We start from the raw sequence: 19,614 nt of genomic DNA on the forward strand, positions 1-19,614 counted from the left end.
GGAGAGGCTGTGGGAAGTGGAACATAACCACCTGCCTGTGTAACCTGTACTGCTCCTCCCGGTCCTACCCTTGGGAAGGGAGAGGCAGAGGCGCAAGGCCACCTGGTGTGTCCAGCCTTCCTCAAGAGAGGAGCCCACTCACACCCTCCACACAGAGGCATCAGGCAACAAGCCGGGAGAGAAACAAAGGCAGAAGGAAAACGGGCGTAGGAAAGGGCTGTGCCCACAGGGACCTGTGGGGGCGGGGGCTGGAGACTTCGAACCACGACTAGGAATGTCCCGCCCACTCTGGCACGGGACAAGATGGCAGAACCATGGGCCACAGAAGGAGACAGAGAGCACAGAACAGGAGTGCAAGATTCTTGCCCTTTCCTTTATCCAGAAGCACACGGTTGCAACTCAACCTGGTTGATATTTGTGGAGCATTTCCGTGGTAGGATCCATTGCACACTTCTGTCTGCAGGGTGAGATTCAGGCCCAGTAACTCTGCTTCTTTCACAACCTCCTGCTCAAAGGGAGACAGAGCTTCAATGCAAGGGAACCGCGACAGACGTGTCTCTGGCTTGTCCCTGGCTCTGGCTTGCCCCTGGCTCTCCCAGACCCCTGCCCACCTCTCTCCACCATGGTGCCTATGCCACAGGGCGCCACTGTGGAACTCATAGACAACAGACATCAGAGGAATCAAGAAACAGCCCAGCGAGCAAGCACGGGGGCTTGGAGAACATGTCGGGGAAGCCGCAGACGACGACTGCTCAGCCTCCCTTTATTTTAGTCATATGCCCAGAATTCAGTCCTGCAGAGGTCAAGCAAACACCCTGGACTCAAGAGCAGCCAATGCAACTCTCCTGCACTTTGTCCTGCAAGGAAAAAAAAAAAAAAAAAAGACAGAACAGGGTGGAAAGGAATGCTAGCTAAAAATATAAAGGGATTGGGACACAATGCCCTGTCTTCAATGTCCTGGAGATCTGGTGGCTGATCTTGGCAGTGACACAAGCAGACAAGTTTTCTTTAAGGTAAACTGCAGGCTTGCAACCTGCCCAGCCTCATAAAACAAAGTTAACCTTTGGAGCTGTGTGTACTGGCAGATGGCACAATGACATGAGGATAAGAAGAGGGCATTTCATAGGCTCAATTGACCTGGCAAGATTGCTACTGATTCTACAGGAAAAAAAAAAAAATCGAGACCGTCTGCCTGCCTCTGTTTACCTGAATTCCCTGTTCTTCACTGTGCCCACCTTTCACACAGTGTTGCAGCAACAACTCACTCATCTGCTGGCCTGGGTGTCCCTGAGGTCTGGGGCTGTGTCTCTTCACGTTTTAGCCTTCCTTGTCTCCCAGGGAGCCTGTCTCCAGGACATGCTGGAGAGTGTGGTGGATGTCAGGTGAGCCTTCGAGGGCTCAAGACCAGGGCTATGTGTGTCGACCACAAGCCCCCTTTCTGTGAGGCACCCCAGCTTTGCCGTAACGTGTGCCATCTCAGGACAGACAGGAGGAGCATGGTCACAGCAGAGTGTCTGGTTTGGTTTGATGGGACCTGTGGGTGCTGGCATTCAGCAGGTGGGGTAAGCCCCACCTCACAGCTGGACAGCGAGAGACTTTCTCCAAGCAGTAGCATCCGAGGGTTGAGCAGGTGACAGTGCCAAGAGAATAAGGTCAGGAGATAAGATCCTCTTGACTGGGGACTTTGTTGAGTACTAAGCAAGTCATGGCAGTTCAAAAAAAGCACTGTGCAGGCACCAGTGAGAAATCGGAGGATTCACTGGGAAACCATAGCAGGGGCTGAATTCGCTGGGACAGGTGGAGGATGGTGACACCCTGTTGGGCACGTGGCTGCTGAGGAACCACAGGACACGGGGATTCAGGCCACAGGCAGGATGCTCACCAGATGTCTGAAAGGGACTGGGATTTTTTTTAAAGATGTATTTATTTGTTTGAGAGGCAGAATTACAGTGAGGGGGAGAGACAGAGAAACCTTCCATCTGCTAGTTCACTCCCTAGATGGCCAGAACAGCCAGGAGCCAGGAGTTTCTTCCAGGTCTCCCACATGGATACAGGGACCCAAGGACTTGGGCCATCTTCTACTGCTTTCCCAGGCCCATTAGCAGGGAGCTGGATTGGAAGTGGAGTATCCAGGTCTCAAACCAGAACTCACAGGGGATGCCGGCACCACAGGCAGCAGCTTTACACACTATACCGTAGCACTACCCTCCCCAACATAGTAAACTTGACATGGTAAGTATAGTGAAGCTAAAAGGAAACTCAGCATGGAAAAAGCTATAATCCATAAAATAACAAAGGGGAAAAAAAGAAGTTGATAAATCAAGTCATCATTTTAAAATGTATATGGGAAAAGTTTTCTCCTGATGGAAATAATGCTGGTAAAATAAAAATGCAAGTGGAAACAATTGGAAAAAATGTAAATGTGCCATAAAGAAAATGAATCAAGAAATTAAATTGGCTCAACGGAGTTCACGCTAGAATAAATCTTTGCCACAAAATCCATCATTGTTGCTATCATCCTGATGAAATGCTCGTATTCAAGACCAAAAAGACCCAGCAAGGTCAAAACAGACAAGAGCTCAACACGCTGAAGTGCAAATGCCCTGTACTCCACGTGGGTACCTCCAACCCCACCACTTCCAAACCAGACTCACTTCCTACTCCCCATGGCTATACCAGAATGCCACAGCCTCATGGTTCTGGGGGCTGGAAGCCCAAGATGGGGGCCTTCATACTGGTGGAAGGTGTCACATGGTGAGAGTGCACACATGTGCACGTGCAAGAGAGGGAGGAAGGGGGAGGAGAGAAGGGCCACGCTCTCTCAGGAACTGACCCACTCCCATGATAACAGCAACAATGCATTCCTGAGGACAGGACCCTCATTGTCCATCTCACTTCTTAGTAACATTATAGTGGCAGTTACATTTCAACATGAGTTTGGGAGAGGACATTCAAACCCTAGCACCCCCCAATACCCTAGGTGCTTCTCTTCCGTTTCCTGGCTCAGCCAGGGGCACCATCAGCCCAAGTTGAAATTCTGTGCATTTCCCCTGAAATCTTCCCTGCCGTGCTCACCACCTGTTTGTCCACGTCCAGTCTGACCCCCTCCTGCCTTGTCTGGCTTCTCAGTCTCTCTCGATGATTCTCTTGGTCCTGTTCCCTCCCCAGCTCCTGCTGCTTACGCCGTGGTTACTCTTAGCCACAGCCTCTTCACTGATGTGATTCCCTTGGCTCTCCCAACCCACTGCCCACACTGCAAAGGGAAGAGACCATCCCACAATGACATCTGATCCTCTACTCTTCACAGTCTTACAAGGCTCCTCGTGATACTTAGATCTGCAGCATAGTCCCACCAGTCATGGCCCTAGGCTGCCCCCCTCTTTGTCATGGACTTTTTACCCTCTCTCAGGCTCAGAGGCACTGCACACACTTCTACCTCAAATCCCACTGCCTTCACCTTAACCCATATAACCCCTGTGTTAATGAATTCTGTCCACCCACTGAGAATTACACTGTGGTTGTCTCTTTCCGGATCTGTCTCTTCCACTAAGTTATAACATTCTCAGAGTACAGTCATGTCTTATGGACCTTTAGAGTCTTGGCAGAGAGTACAGTTATGCTTGTAATTACAGATAGGTAAAAGGACCTCTCTACATATCTGTTGAACTGATGAATAGAACTATTTTATTCTTTCCATCCTGCATAGAAGGTATTATGATGATTATTTTTAAAAATTCAAAGAACTTAAATTTAACTGGCCCTCGTCACCAGAGAAAAGTAATGGCATTTAACTCAGGCCAATTTAACTATGCAGTTAAGCCATTCCACCAGGTAGTGCCTTTCAATTGGATGTAACCAGAATGCAGATATGGGAACACAGTGCCTACAGATATGGTGCTGAGTGTCAGCAGGGGAGAGAAATGCAATCGAAAATAATTGTAAACCAATGTAGTTTGCAGGTGTAACTGCACGGCCACATACAGTGGGTGTATTTCATGAGGGGAAGGGAGATTGAGGAGGCCGTGAGGGCTGCCAGAGCCATGGTATGAAGAGTAGCTCAGAGCTTGGTCAGCAAGGTTGGAGGGGAATCCTAGGCAGATGCCTAAAATCAGTTGTGTTTTCTTACACATCAGAACAAGTTTCAGAAATTAATATTCTGAGTGTACTATAGATGACGAAGCTGCTAGTGCCAATATTTTGACATTTCAAGACACCAAAATGATTAAATGAACAAGAGTATACGTGCCAGCAAGGATGATTTCTCAGAAGCACTGAACATTACACAGACAGCGTCTTTCTTGGATGCGGCCAGAGTCCTCGGGCAGGCCATTATGAACGGATTTCTTCATGTCTTGGGCTTCATCAACATATTCTTCCGTGTGCCAAGTGCTAATGAAGATTGCATGCAGATTGCCAAAATGAAAGCAAAAACGCTTACATTAGAATAATAAGTGTCCAAATGAGATGGCTCAAAACAGAAACTCTGACTCCAAGTTGACGCGCAGTTTTTGCCCCGCCGCACAGTTGTCCAAGGAGAAAGCTGAGGCTCGGAGACAAAGTTTAATAAATTATGTATCCTTCTTATATTTAATAAGTTCTTGATTCAAAGTAATCCAAAACTTTCAAGTCATTCCCTTGAACTCTTTCAACAAGCTGAAATGGTTTGATTAGGGATTTGGAGGTTAAATGTGATATTATGTACATGAAGAACATACCATCTATTATTAAAATGCATTTGTGAATCCCTTTCAAGAAAAGTTAATCCCCTCTCTGCATGTTTCATTGTCTCATAGCCAAACAACACAGAAAACAAAAACTTTGTTCTGCAAATGTGATGCTAACTTCAGAAAAAAAAAAAAAGATGCTGGTAAAATTTCTTAACTAGATAGTGGACTTGGACATGAAGAATAAGATTTAATACACAGTACATACTCAAAAAACAGAGATTAATGTTCTATTTGTCGTACCCAACAATTATGGGTAGATGTGCAAGAAAATCTCAATATATGTTAGCTCAAAAAACACTATAAATTATTTTTCCATTTATGAAGAAGGTTGAGAGGTAGCATTGGCAACATTTTAACCTCTAATTCCTCATTCTATTTCCAGACCATTCTTTCCTATTCTTCTATCCAGTCAATGCTGTTTCCTTTGATTTAGCCCACAAAATGTCTTTTTTTTTTTTAAGATTTATGTATTTACTTGAAAGTCATAGTTACACAGAGAAGGAGAAGCAGAGAGAGAGAGAGAGAGATCGATCTTCCATCGTCTGGTTCACTCCCCAATTGACCACAACAGCTGAAGCTGAGCCGATCCAAAGCCAGGAGCCAGGAGCTTCTTCAGGGTCTCCCATGCAGGTGCAGGGGCCCAAGAACTTGGGTCATCTTGTACTGCTTTCCCAGGCCACAAAAGATAGCTCCATCAATAGTGGAGCAGCTGGGACTCGAACTGGCGCCCATATGGGATGCCGGCACTGCAGGGGGCGGCTTCATCTGCTACACCACAGCCCTGGCCCCAAAATCAGTCTTGAAGTTCTACTCAAATGCTGGCATCATCCTTACCTCTCAATCTGCACATGTTGCAACTCCCTCCTCTAAGATTTTCAGCTGCCTCCTTCAGCCCTATTGTCCATCTGGCAAACACATTCTTCCAGAATTCGTCAAATGCCGCTTCCTTCTAAGCAGGATACCCCAAAGCAGAATTAATGAATTCTCCTTTGAACCCTAGTGGCACTTCATTCATGCCTCTATTGTGGTACTTCCTACACTGCAATGTGACTGCTTGTGGACAGGAAACATGTCTCATTGATCTGTGTTACTCTGGGGTTTTGTAGAGTCCCCAGCACAAAAAAGAGGATTTAAAAAATGTTTTCTGAAAAAGAAGCCTAAATCTGTTGATTGAAGGTAAGCAATTTAAGAAAAACATTATGGTTTAGAATACAGTACTAGAAGTTCATCAGAAGAAAAGTCATATTATCCCAGATTGCCAAGTCAACATTTCATGCCCGCCAAAAATAACCCCAGGTACTTAACAGTCTCAAAATTCTAGAGCTGGAAAACTGCTTCAAGATAACAGAGGTTTGCCCTCTGCCACATGGCCCAGGGTGCCTCCGAGGTCTCATGACCAGTAAGGGGCAGGCCTCCTAGCCCAGGCCTCCTGACTCCAAGTTCACAGCGTTTATAATTATCCTTGGATACCTCTCTAAAGGACCTTTCTAGATAATATTCTATTGTCTAGTGCCAAGCAAACGTTTTACCCACTTCGGCACAGAAGTAAAAGAATAGATTGTTTTGAGAAACCCATCTGTTAGCTAAAAACCAATGTTTGCATGGGTGAATCCACCTGCATGTTTATACAGATCTCTGTAAGGTGAACGAATGTTGCCAACTTGAAAATTTAGTTTAAAAAAATACATACTGTACTCGGGAGGAAAAAACCCTCGCTTGATAAGGTTTTTGAAAACACTCCGGCCGGTGCCGCAGCTCAATAGGCTAATCCTCCACCTGCGACACCGGCACACCGGGTTCTAGTCCCGATCAGGGCGCTGGATTCTGTCCCGATCACTCCTCTTCCTGTCCAGCTCTCTGCTGTGGCCCGGGAAGGCAGTGGAGGATGGCCCAAGTCCTTGGGCCCTGCACCCGCATGGGAGACCAGGAGAAGCACCTGGCTCCTGGCTTCGGATCAGCGTGGTGCGCCGGCCACAGCGGCCATTAGGGGGTGAGCCAACGGTTAAAGGAAGACCTTTCTCTCTGTCTCTCTCTCTCACTGCCCACTCTGCCTGTCAAAAGAAAGACAGGAAGGAAGGAAGGAAGGAAGGAAGGAAGGAAGGAAGGAAGGAAGGAAGGAAAGAAGGAAGGAAGAAAGAAAGAAAAAACACTCCAGGGGCCAGTGCCATAGCGCAGTAGGTTAATCCTCTGCCTGCAGCGCTGGCATCCTATGTGGGCACTGGGTCTGGTCCCAGCTGCTCCTCTTCCGATCCAGCTCTCTGCTGTGGCCTGGGAAGGCAATGGAGGATGGCCCAAGTCCTTGGGCCCCTGCACCTGCATGGGAGACCTGGAAGAAGCTCCTGGCTCCTGGCTTCAGATCAGTGTAGCTCCAGCCATTGTGGCCATTTGGGGAGTGAACCAGTGGATGGAAGGCCTTTCTCTCTGTCTCCCCCTCTCACTGTCTGTAACTACCTCTCAGGTAAATGGGTAAAATCTCTAAAAAGAAAGAAAGAAAGAAAGAAAGAAAGAAAGAAAGAAAGAAAGAAAGAAAGAAAGAAAGAAAGAAAGAAAGTCCTAACACAAAGAAAATTGCTTGCTTGCCGAGAGAAGCCAATCATAGGCTCCATAAAGCAGAACATGACCCATAAAATACCAACTGATCACACCATTTAGACTCTGTAGGGAGTATTATTGAAATGTGAGTGGGGACAAAAAGGCAAACTTGAAGTGGACATTAAGTTGTCCAAATCTATGGAATCAACTTAGTTTTATACTTTGATTATTTAATATGAGATTATTTTATAGTTTATATTAAACTAGACACTATGTAAGGGTTAATCAAGCTTGTAAAAATAAAATCAAATTGCATGAAACTTATTGGTCAGAAAAGATCATCTGGTCAACCATGCCAGAGCCTAAATATTAGCACTATAACAAATAGTAAAATTAAATATTTAAAAATGTTTCACAGGAGTCAGCATTGTGTTGCGGTGGGTTAGGCTGAGGTTTGGAATGAGGATAACCCATACCCGAGTGCAAGGTTGGAGTCCTTGCTTCTACTACAGCTTCCTGATAATGCACTCGAGAGGCAGCAGACAATGGTACAAGCACTCGGGAAACCCAGATGGAGTTTCTGGCTCTTGGCTTCAGCCTGGTCCAGCCCCAGCTCACTCTCTCTCTCTCTCTCTCCCTCTCTCTCTCTGTTCTGTCAGTCTGTCTTTCAAATAAATAAATAAATCTTAAAAATAAGTAAATGGTTTACAGCACTAGAAATGAACTTTTCCTTATGCAATCGGTGTTATTACATAGTAAGCGCAGGGATGAAAGGTCACAGTGAAAGTTAGAAGATAATAAATAATGATCAGAGTCTGAGTTAGCCTCAGTTTTCTTAGCAATCAAATATTTATGTGTGAATTATGCATGCCGAAAATTTAACCCTAGATATATCTGTCACCAGTACGTATATGCTCAGGGGAGCTTGAATTCATGTTACTATCAGCTAGGCAAAGCATAATTAGGAGCATAAAACTGTCCCAAGAAAATAATGCCTGTTAAAAGCCATAGTACTTGTTTTCTTTTTACTGCTACTTTGGAACATTAATCACGGCCCTGTTCTCCTTCATGAAAGCATACCTCTAAGTCGTAGTATTTAGTAAGCATCCACATGGAATATAAGCAGGTAAAATCTGTTCATTATTTGAATTTGATACTAAACTGAAAAATGTCAGAAACAATGGGAACATTTTCCATATAAACACAACGTTAGAATTGAAGAGAGGAATAGAATAGATACATATGAAAGAACAATTTGAAAATCTAAGACTTGGAAATCAGATAAATTTTTAAACCATGGGAAGTAAAACTGTGAGTAGAGGATTATTTTCAGAATCTAAAAATCTATTATGCATTTGCAATAATTTTAATAATCAAGCCAAAAGTGAGATAAATACTTGTGTTTGCATAAGAAGAGAAAATGGACGAATAATCAATCTTTGATCCAGAGGATACATTCACTTTTCAGTATCTCAGAAACAAGGATAGGAAATAGGAAGACTATTAGAAGGGAAACGCTGATTAATGAGCACAGTGAAAGCTAATTACAAACACAGGGCCACAGCCCAAAATAACTTACAGGGCACAGAAAGAAAAAGAAAAATTATGCAGTCATTTCAATTGGTGAGTTCAACTACAAACACTACAAAAAAGTAAGTATTTTTCATAAATGTCACATAAAAGTCTCCTGATTACCAACTACTATTTGGCAAATTACCAAAAGAAGCCATAGATAACTTTCCACTGGAGAATGATGAAAACAGGAAACTAAAACAATTCTGAAAGGCAGGATCCAAAGTGGCTGGCAAACGAACTGGCTAGTGGACAAAATCTGCTCTGCTCCCTGATTTCTGAAACACCTTTGCCAGCTGGGATTAGGAAGAAGGGTTTCTGACAGCTATCAATAAATCAACTGGAAGGTCCGATTTATTCTCAAATAGGCTCTTACTAGTGAACTGAATTCAATAATCAAAACACTTCTAACCCCAGCATTTTGTTTGTTTGTTTTTAAATCATGATGAGAAATGAACTAGGTTCTCTAAAGAGAAAGAAACCATAATGGAAAGCCTGCTAAGTTATCACCAAGGTCCCTTTCATCAGTATTTTGGAACTTTCCTAAACTTAAAATCCAATACAAAATAAACCTTATATGGGATCACAAACAGAAGGTTCTTTTAGCCAGTAAAGAGTATGGACTTATGGTTTATACACTTTTATTACATAAACAAAACCTACTCTTAGGTCCTTAGAACAGCATGTCTTTTATAAAACATTCTTTTTAATATAGTTTTAAATCAGTCCTATTTACAATGAGTACAGTCATATATTCTCATGCCAGAGAAATGCTTTTAGAAATAAGATTTTGCTCAAGACAGTTTTAGTTAAGTTGTGACAGGTACATTAGAACCAAAAGGATGTGATTCGATTTGTGTTACATCTTCCAGAAACAAGCTGAGCTGATGTCCTTTAGAAATCCATGGAATAAAGCCCAGAGAGAATAAAACATGATGAGTTATCATTCTAAAAGTGATTGCCAAAGATAGAAAATATTACTACAGAAGCCCAGAGACTCAGTAAAGTCATAAACTTACTGCAAAGGCTTGATCAGGACCCAGCAGTGTATTTTATTTCTTTAGAACATCACTTACAATGCTGTTCAGATCTTTAAAACACTTCAGCTCTTATTTTTTTCTTTGAAGGGAAAATGGTGAATGAATTAAATTCAGGACTAGTTTGTGAATCAGACACGTGGCACTTGTGGTTCAGGAAACAGAAGTGATATACTGCTGAAATACATTTTCAACTGAGAAATACAGATGTGATTAAAACTGTATGCTATGCAGTGCTTGGAGCTGCACTACCGAAACGAGCTGCACAACAGTAGTCACCTCCAATACCATTTCAGACGCGGTTAAATGTCACCTTAGAACAGTGTGCATGGGATCGATATGGGAAGCCTATTCACAATGCAGAAATCCCAAGGCCTGGGTGGGGTGGGAAGCACAGACTTAGATACCAGAGGTCAATGAGAACCCATCAATGCCCCCTCACGTCATCAGATTAAGAACTGACGCCCAGAATGTAAAGAGCGATGCACCTGTGATGTGATCCGCTACACTTGTGCCTCTAAATTCCCTACATTCACATTTTAGACTCAATTACAAAGTGACTTGCTGGTGAAAGATTTCATGCTTTTCCACAGATCTTGACCGTATGGGCCAATCTAGCTACTTTTAACCAAGACTCTAAAAAGGGGTTTGCATGGGTTTTAGGCCAAAATTTTGGAGCTAGCAGAGGCATCAGAGTCAGATAATCTGATTCTCTGCAGTTAGAAAAAGGAAGGGGCCAGCGCTGGGGCATAGCGGGTAAAGCCGCTGCCTGCTGTGCTGACATCCCCTATGGGTGCCTGCTTGAGTCCCAGCGCTCCACTCCCGATCCAGCTCTCTGCTATGGCCTGGGAAAGCAGTAGAAGATGGCCCAAGTCCTTGGACCCCTACATCTGCGTAGGAGACCTGGAAGAAGCTCCTGACTCCTGGCTTTGGATCGGCGCAGCTCCGGCCGTTGCGACCATCTGGGGAGTGAACCAGCAGATGGAAGATCTCTCTTTCTGCCTCTGCCTCTCTGTAACTCTGCCCTTCAAATAAATAAATTTTAAAAGAATCTTTAAGAAAAGAAGAAGGAAGAGGAGGAGGAGGAGGAGGAGGAGGAGGAGGAGGAAGCAGCCAGTGAGATAATCTGTGTCCATCAGAACCCAAGCCTTCTCACGATCAGGGTCCTTTCAAGTCATCGAAGTAGTTGATGCTTTTGTCACTTGGGAAAAGTGTATGGAACTCACTTCAAACAAGCGAGGAGCAATATACTAGAAGGGCTATGAAGAAATAAACTTCTTAGCTAAAAAGTGAAAATTCAAGGAAAAGAAGCAAAGTTAACCTCAAGGAAAAAGAAACAGGGACATAGTTTTCAGTTCCTGCTATGGAAGAGATATTGTTCCCACTAACCAAAGACACTGAGGGTTAGAGTGGCTGTCTTCGCAGGGTCACACAGCTAAACATGTGCCCAAGACAGAATCTTTCTCAAGGCAGGCCCAACGTTCTTTGTATTGTGCAGTGCTGTTCCCGGGAAGAAATGCCCATGCAGAAAGAGAAAAGCATCCTTCATTTCAAAACGCTGGTTACTGCATGGAAGTGTGGACAGCTATGGTTTGGACTGGACATCGAGCAATGAGAGTTTGCAGGCTTCATTGACATGGTTCTCTGGGGCTCACAAAATCACAATTGTTAAATCCTCACTGAAACAGGATATTGGGCAATTTACGTTTGAAAATTCTGCATTGCACTCGCCAGATTTCCATTCCTTTTTTCACAATATTTTGTGTTTTGCAATTTTCAAAATGCAGTAGCCACACAGTGAATATACTCGGCTCCTTATTTCTGAACTCTTATCCAATCTAAGATTGTTCCCCACCAGTGGAGCACTTCTCTCACAAGCCCCCACTGACAATGCCATTCTATGGCACACCACCTGGTAATTTGTGGAATTAACATTTAAATTGAATTATTGGGGCTCATCATCTAAATCCTAGCTTTATCTCGAAACTCAGGATGTGATTTGATGTCTCTTTAACGGAGAGGATTGCTAGGTTTTTTAAATAATTTGTGTTCTAGGTGGTACTTTATCTCTGCATTTGTCTTTTTACAATTGCTATAAAGAATATTATATTTTAGTCATTTTTCTTTCTCAGAGACTGCTGGCTCTTTCCGTGCTGTGTAAATTATTTACCTTAATATTATTTGTGTCTTAGTATTTTGAGATTTTACAATACATATATTTTTAAAGATTTTATTTATTTGAAAGGCAGAGTTACAGACAGCAGGGTGGAGGTAGGGGATGGACACAGAGCACTCTTCCCTCCACTGGTTCACTCCCCAAATGGCTGCCAACAGCCACATCTGGGCCAGGCTGAAGCCAGGAGCCAGGAGCTTCCTCCAGGTCCCCCATGTGGGTGCAGGGGCCCAAACACTTGGACCATGTTCTGCTGCTTTTCCCAGGCCCTAAGCAGGGAGCTGGGTTGAAAGCAGGAGTAGCCAGAACTCAAACCAGCACCCATATGGGACGCCTGAGTGGCAGAAGTGGCTTAACCCACTATGCCACAATGCTGGCCCCAGAATACATATGTGAAAATAATCTTTCCTGGATTCTTAGTAGAATAATTGAGACAGAGAGCATCCATCTACTGCTTCACTCCCCAGATGCCCACAGTGATGGGCTGGGCCTGGCCAAGGCTGAAGCCAGGAACTCAGCTCAGGAACTCAACATAGGGTGGCAAGACCCCAATTATCTGAGCCCTCACTGCTGCCTCCCAGGGTCTGTATTAGCAGGAAACTGGAGACAAGAGCTAGGGGCAAATAGGGAACTCAGGCATTCAATGGAGACTCAGGTGCTTAACTGCCAGGCCAAATGCCAGCCCCAAGTTGCACTAGGTTCAAATTAATTCAAAGAAAGGAACTTTCCGTATATAATGCTATCTTATGATCTAATTATCAATTCTTATATAAGGGAAGAATTGTATTAAAGAAATTATATGTTTTGAAAATGCATCTTAGTATGTTGACTTCAACATGGGTTTGTCTGAAACTGTGCAGTTTCAAAATACGTCAGATAAAATAGCATAGATCGGGTGAAAAGACCCAGTTGCCAGAGAAGTTTCCAATTCCTCAACCTGTGGACATTTCCACTTTGCTTCTGTTGCTTGCCACTACACCCGCAGTGCCCAGCCTCAAAAGGGCTACTCATCCCTACTCAGAAGGTTGAGCTCAGTCTTTGGAACACAATGTCTTTCCCTGACGTACAGGATGGCAGAAATCCATTCCTGTAAGTAACTGCCTTAAGAAATAGCTTGGAGGGCAGGCACTGCAGCACAGAAGGCTAAGCCCCGAGCTGGGATGCCTGCACCCGCCTACCCATACCAAAGTGCCAATCTTAGTCCCAGCTACTCCACTTCTCATCTGGCTTCCTGCTGAAGCTCCTGGGAGGCAGCAGGTGACGGCCAAGTGCTCCGGTCCCTGCCACCCACATGGGAGACCCAGGTGGGTTTCCTTGCTCCTTGCTTCAGTCTAGACCAGTTCTGGCTGTTGCAGACATTTGGGAGTGAACTAGCAGACGGAAGTTCTCTCGGTCTCTCTGTCATTCTGCCTTTCTAGTAGATGAAAATAAATCAATAAACATAAAAAAAAAATAGGATTCCTTTCCTTTCCAGCTCCTGAGTTACAGGCAGTGGCAATAAGCCAATAAACATGGTGACAGTTAATGGGAATTGATAAACAAAAACCCCTTCCTTCTTGACATTCAGTACATAATAGAATGGGCATTCTACCCTACGAAAGATCACAAATAGAATCTGAGCTGCAAGGAACCTTAGAGACCATGAAAATTTCGCTACCCCTTGATCTTCCTAACAAGTGAATACAAAGATTCACCAGGGCATTTGTTTCTAATTGGTGTAGTCAGGCTCAGTTTTGGCCAAATAGGGCCAAAACAGAGACTTCCATGGAGGGTGGGCACTGCAATCAAGTTCCCACCTGCTGACCTTTTCCAATGTCTCTCTCTCCCTCACCTACCCCTCCTACCCCAGCCCGACCCCTACCCCCAGAGCTGCTGTCAAGCTGTCCCCCATGTGCTACCACACCTAGGTCACTCTGCGGTAAACTTGCCCCGAGTTTGCAATCAGGCAACTTGCAAGGGACCAGAGAACCTTCAGTTCTCTCTGACAAATCCTGCCCCAGCAGGCTTGGTTCTATCTGGCTTTCCAGTGTAGTTCTAAGCACCGACTGCTGAGCGTTGGCGGAGATCTCTTTTTGCTTTTGCTCATCAAAAGGCTGCAAGGACACAGGTAATCTGCAAAGCTGGCATGTGTCACTGTCCCCCTCCTGGAGAGGCAGCAGTCACATGGGCTGCGGGTGGCAAGTGTCCCCGTGCCCAGGGCCCTCTCCCTTCCACGACCCCGGCAGCAGGTGGTCTCAATGCCACGCTCGCTCGGTGCCGGGCCGCACGCCAGAGTCCGGAGGGCAGGCCCAGCCCCACGTAAAGCAGTGGCCCCAGTGTCGAAGGGCGGACACTGTGGCGGCCTGCTAACCCTAATCCCCAAAGGCAGTCTGCAATGTCCAAGGGCGCTTAGACGCTTAAAGCGTCCTGACCTGCGCGCTGTCCCCAGGCCAGCCGCTCCCCTCCGCGCCCCCACCTGTTGGGAAGCTCCCCCTGAGCTCTCTCTGGCCCAAGGACTTGGGAAACTGTCGAACGGACACCCAGAGGCCAGGGAATGTGACGGAGGGCCATAAATATGCAGAAGAAATGGAGCCAAGACAGCGCACACTCGGGGCCGGCGCTCGCAGGTGTCGCGCAGCTGGAGCCGGGCCCCGGCCGCGGCGCCAGGGCTGCCAAGGCCGGCCCGGCGGCGCCGGCGCACTCCGGACCCCGAGCCTGCAAAAGGGGCCCCGGGCGGGCGGCCGAACACCTCGCAGACGGCGGGCAGCGGCCGATGCAGCCGCCGCCACCCCGAGGCGCCGCGGCCGGCGCGGCCGGCGCCGCGCCAAGCCCGATCCCGCCGGGACTGCGCCCGGAGCCCCGGAGGCGCTCGCTGTCCCCGGCAGCGCGGTCCGACTTCATGGAGCCCGGCAGCGCGCCCCGGCCAGCCGAGGCCTCCGCGGCGAGGGACGCCACCTCCCGCCACGGCGAGGGCAGGAAGAAAATGGCGGCGGCCGTGGCGGCGGCGGCGGCGGCCGCGGCCTCGCACGCGCCTCTGACGCCAATGGCGCGCGCCGGCCGGCGGGCTGCGGATGGCGGCGGCGGCGGCGGCCCGGGCTCCGGCGAGGGGCGGGGCGAGGCGGCGAGGGGGCTGGCCGGAGGCGGAGGCCGGGCCGGAGGCTGGAGGGAGGCGGCGGGGACGATTTGTTGTGCTCGGAACATGGCGGGCGTCGGCGACGCTGCCGCCCCGGGAGAAGGCGGCGGTGGCGGCGCGGACGGCCCGGAGCGAGACCGCCGCGGCGAGGCGGAGCAGCCGGGCGGCGGCAGCGGCGGCGGCCAGGGGCCCGCGCCGGCGCCTCAGCACACGGAGACGCTGGGCTTCTACGAGAGCGACCCGCGGCGGGAGAGGCGCCGCGGCCGCGCAGGTGAGGCGGGCGGGCGGCCCTAGGCCGCGGCCGGGGCGCCGGGGGCTGCCAGGGGCCGGGGGCGCCGCCGGGGCCGGGGGCGCGCGGGGCCCCGCAGGCGCCGCGGCCGCTGACAGCTCGTCGGGCGGCCGCCGCGCGCGGCTGCGAGGCCCCCGGGGCCGACGCCGGGCGAGCTGTGCCGTGGCGGGCGCGGCGCCGCCGGGGAAGTTGTGTCCCGGTCCGGTCGCCTGGTGGACAGGCATCGCCCGCGTCCTGGCGAGCGCCGCAGGGAGGAGCGCACGCCGATTTCTGATGTCCGTGCCAAGGTGACTTGTGTATGTGCGTGTGTGTGAGTGTGCGCGCTGTGTTACAAGAGAACTTGAGCCTTAGACGCCTGTTAACTTGCCCTCCAGATAGGTTCCTCCCGGACGCAGCTGACTGCGTGGCGATGACCGTGAAGTTCAGTATAGTTTTGCCCAGAACAGAAATATTCAGCGCTCTCTTAGGATCTTACGCGTGAACTTTTCCTGAACTGAACGTGCCACATGGAAAAAAAAAAAAATAGCTACCGCTTCCCAGTCCTACTGAATCAGCCCCCGGTTGTGAGCAGATCCTTAACGGTATTGCGATTCCTGTCAGTTGTGGGCTCCGACTGTGGTTTAAAGAATTATTTGGAATTCAGTTCTATAAGATTTTGACGCGTACGGCTCGTTGACTACACTGGTGATGATGTTTTCATTTTTCCGTAATTCTAAGTTTTGGACAGCAGCTCCATTACGTTCCTTACGATGTATTAGCCTTCCTGCAGTTCATGCTAATAAATGTTTAGCTGCTGAGGCTTACTGCTTCTTTGATTGGACTTGGGTGTTGAAATGCTAGGAGTATTTTTAAAGACAATGGCTAATCACTTCAGGCCTTAATTGTTTTGCTAATTCACAAACCCAGGTGCCGGTTAGATTTTTGAAGAGGTGCATATCTTTGAAATATTGAGTACCAACTGTTCCTTGTTCAGTCTTTTTCCTTCCCCCTTAAGAGTTCCCTTTATTTGGTTTCATTGTCACTGTTTGCAAGAGTATTTACTTTCTGAATTGGCAGGCTGTAAGTTAAGACAAAGTATTAAGTCCCTAGCTGCCTGTTTGCTTGCCTTCTGTATTGAAAGCACTCTAGTGCGCATAGAAACAGATGTGGCCAGGTTTCACTATCATTTCTTAAAAGTATGTCTGAATTTCAGAAAAGCCAACATTTTTGAAGCTTTTTTTGTTGTTGAGAGTCTTTGATGAGCTCTTGGAGTCCGAGCCAGCTCTCCTTCCCTGGCTGTCCCGGGATGGGTATGGATACCTGGACTTGTGCCCATTCTTCACCAGCATGGTTCTCCGAGTGTGCTTCCCTTAGCGAGGTTCAGACGGAACTTTTAACCCATGGCTGTGGAAAGACTCTTCCAGCTGTAACAGTTGGGGTCGTCCTAGTGTCCCCTGTTACGTCAGTTTTATGTGAAGAGATGGCAGTGGTCATCCTTGTTTGGCCACTGCACACAGGTCTTGGGGTCAGGACCCCGGTGAGCACCCCAGGAACCTTGTGGCAGTGTTGCCTCACCCAGCCTTCTGTCCCCCAAGGTGACTCTGCCCATAGGTCTCAGAGCTCTTGGCCCCGCCAGTGCACCTGTAGCTCTGAAGCCTTCAGCGGAAGCTCCCCCAACCAGAGGTTATAGAATTATTTGTGCTGTTTTTCCACTGCTGCCTCCCATTGCTTTGTAAACTTTCCTCCTTGCCTTTTTTTCTAGAATTTAAAAACTATATGCTAAGGGTAGGCCTGGCCCTGAGGGCTGTAGGGTGGCACCACCTAATGTCACAGCAAAATTTCTACCTGCCCCAAACTAGTCTTGCAATACTGGCGTAAGGGTTGCTGTCCGGTGCTCCTGTCCAGGTGGTAGCTCTGATGCTGTAGCAGCCCTGCCCGGAGCTCTAGTTCCCCCTGTGCACAGGTTAGGGCCACTTTGGCTTTCTTTTTTGACAGTCATAATCTTAGTGACCTGACCATCAGTTAATTCCATAGTCCCCTTTATCATTTCTCCCACAGAATTGAGGGCTTCTATAAATAACACATGTGCTGGTCCGCCCTGACAGCCTACAATTCCTACGTGACTGTACAGACTATGTGTTTATCCTCGTTTTCCCTCTGAAATATATGCATATATTAGCTTGAGTGTGTACAGCTGTGTATACCATACACGTGTAGCTGCATCACAGTATCTTTGTTTCTTTTGAACTCTTTTATCACATAGTTCTCAGAACTTCCTTCCCGACTGGTGCCCAGCAGTGGCTGAAACTTGCCCAGAGTACAAGTACCTACACTTGACGTGATTAGAAAAGGATGGATATTCTACTCATCATTCCGATTTTCTTTCTTTCAGGATGGACATTGTGTATTCCACTGTTCCCTGTGTGCTCCCTGGCCTTGAACCCTGGGTGCAGTGGTTATCAGTAGCTGTAGATTCACCTCTCTTTTTTTCCTACTCTTAAAATGCTTGCAATTTCTGTTGTCCTTTTTGGCATAAGACTGGATCATTAATGCTCCATGTTACTGTGTTTCTGTGCTTGTTCCCCTTTTTGATGCACCTGCACAAGCCCTAGGTGGAGGGCTTTCTGTACAGCCATATTCCCACTCAGGGCTCTGGGTCCAGCAGGTCAACTTTGAACTAAGAATTAGGCAATCTGTGTGCTTGGCTTGGCTCGGTTGTTAAAGTGCTTTGAAGAGTCTGAGACTGCTTGCCCAATCCACTTGGCTCTGTTTCATAACACCACTACCAAAGAGTTTGGAATCTGAGGTATCGAGGTTAGTTCTGGTCACAGGGAAGGCTTGGGTAAAGTCAGTCCGACACCTGTGGCTGAGGATGAAACAATACCTGGATAATGCAGGCTTGGAGGTGCCTAGGGGAAGGTATTGCATGTGAACCAAGAGCCGAAGTAAGGTCAAGGTGAAGAATACTGTGTCTAATGGTGACTGTATTTTTCCCCTTTTTTAATGAATTCTGGAGTCCTAGAGCTTAAACCTGTTATTCATCCGTTTGCTTCTCTTCTCTGCCTTTACCTGTTGCTAGGCCACTTGCTTTACCTCCATGAGAGACTGAACAAGGGCAGGAAGGATGACTGAAACCATGCACGCCACCTGATCACCATTTTAACAGTTCTCACAGAAGATTTTGAGTGAAGCAAAGTTTTGTTTGTTTGTTTGTTTTTTTAAGATATTTTATTTGAAAGAGTTACAAAGAGAGAGAAGGAGAGGTAGAGAGAGAGAGAGGCCTTCCATCTGCTGGTTCACTCCCCTAGTTGGCCGCAATGGCTGGAGCTATGCCGATCTGAAGCCAGGAGCCAGGAGCTTCTTCTGGGTCCCCCACACAGGTGCAGGGACCCCAGGACTTGGCCATCTTCTACTGCTTTCCCAGGCCATGAAGAGAGCTGGATCGGAAGTGGAGCAGCCAGGACTCAAACCGGGCCCATGTGGGATGCTGGCCCTACAGGCGGCAGCTTTACCCATTTTGCCACAGCCGGCCTTTGGGCACAGATTTTAACTAGTCCTATTCTGTTTGTCCTAGTATTTGTGTAATTGAAAATGTGTTACATTCTTCTTTTTTTTTTTCTGTTTAAAGATTTATTTATTTACATGAGAGGCAGAGTTATAGAGAGAGAGAGAGAGGTCTTCCATCCGTTCATTCACTCCCCAGATGGTTGCAATGGCTGGAGCTGAGCCGATCCGAAACCAGGGGCCAGGAGCTTCTCTGGATCTCCCAGGCAGGTGCAGGGGCCCAAGCACTTGGGCCACCTTCCACTGCTTTCCCAGCACGTTAGCAGGGAGCGGGATCAGAAGAGCAGCAGCCAGGACTTGAACCAGTGACCGTATGGGTTGCTGGCGCTGCAAGCAGATGCTTAACCTACTACACCACAGCGCTGGCCCCTGTTACATCCTTCTTACAAATACTTTTTTTTTTTTCAAATGTGTTTTCCTTTACTCAGTCGTCACCTTCCATAGAATATATCACAGTTACTTCTCTGGCCCCAAGCTCTCTTGATAGATTATTAAAAACTGATCCTGAACTGGTAAAGCAAAATTAGCTCCTTCTCATCTGACAACCTGTTACTCTACTTTTAAAATTCTTGCTGGCTTTACTTGATTAGTATATATGTGAAGGGTCTTCAGAAAGCTCATGGGAGGGG

General features: G+C 47.4%; 1 protein-coding gene across 1 annotated transcript in view; it reads left to right on the top strand.

The window, feature by feature from the left end:
- Positions 1 to 15,219: 15,219 nt before the first annotated feature.
- The window catches only part of TAPT1 (transmembrane anterior posterior transformation 1), a 72,231-nt gene continuing 67,836 nt past the window's right edge, over positions 15,220 to 19,614 (top strand). The window contains exon 1 of the mRNA XM_062212651.1: positions 15,220 to 15,424. Coding sequence (XP_062068635.1) covers positions 15,220 to 15,424 — 205 coding nt within the window. The remainder of the gene's footprint in view (positions 15,425 to 19,614) is intronic.

Source organism: Lepus europaeus, chromosome 16 (genome assembly GCF_033115175.1).
Source record: "Lepus europaeus isolate LE1 chromosome 16, mLepTim1.pri, whole genome shotgun sequence".
Classification (NCBI taxonomy): Eukaryota; Metazoa; Chordata; class Mammalia; order Lagomorpha; family Leporidae; genus Lepus; species Lepus europaeus.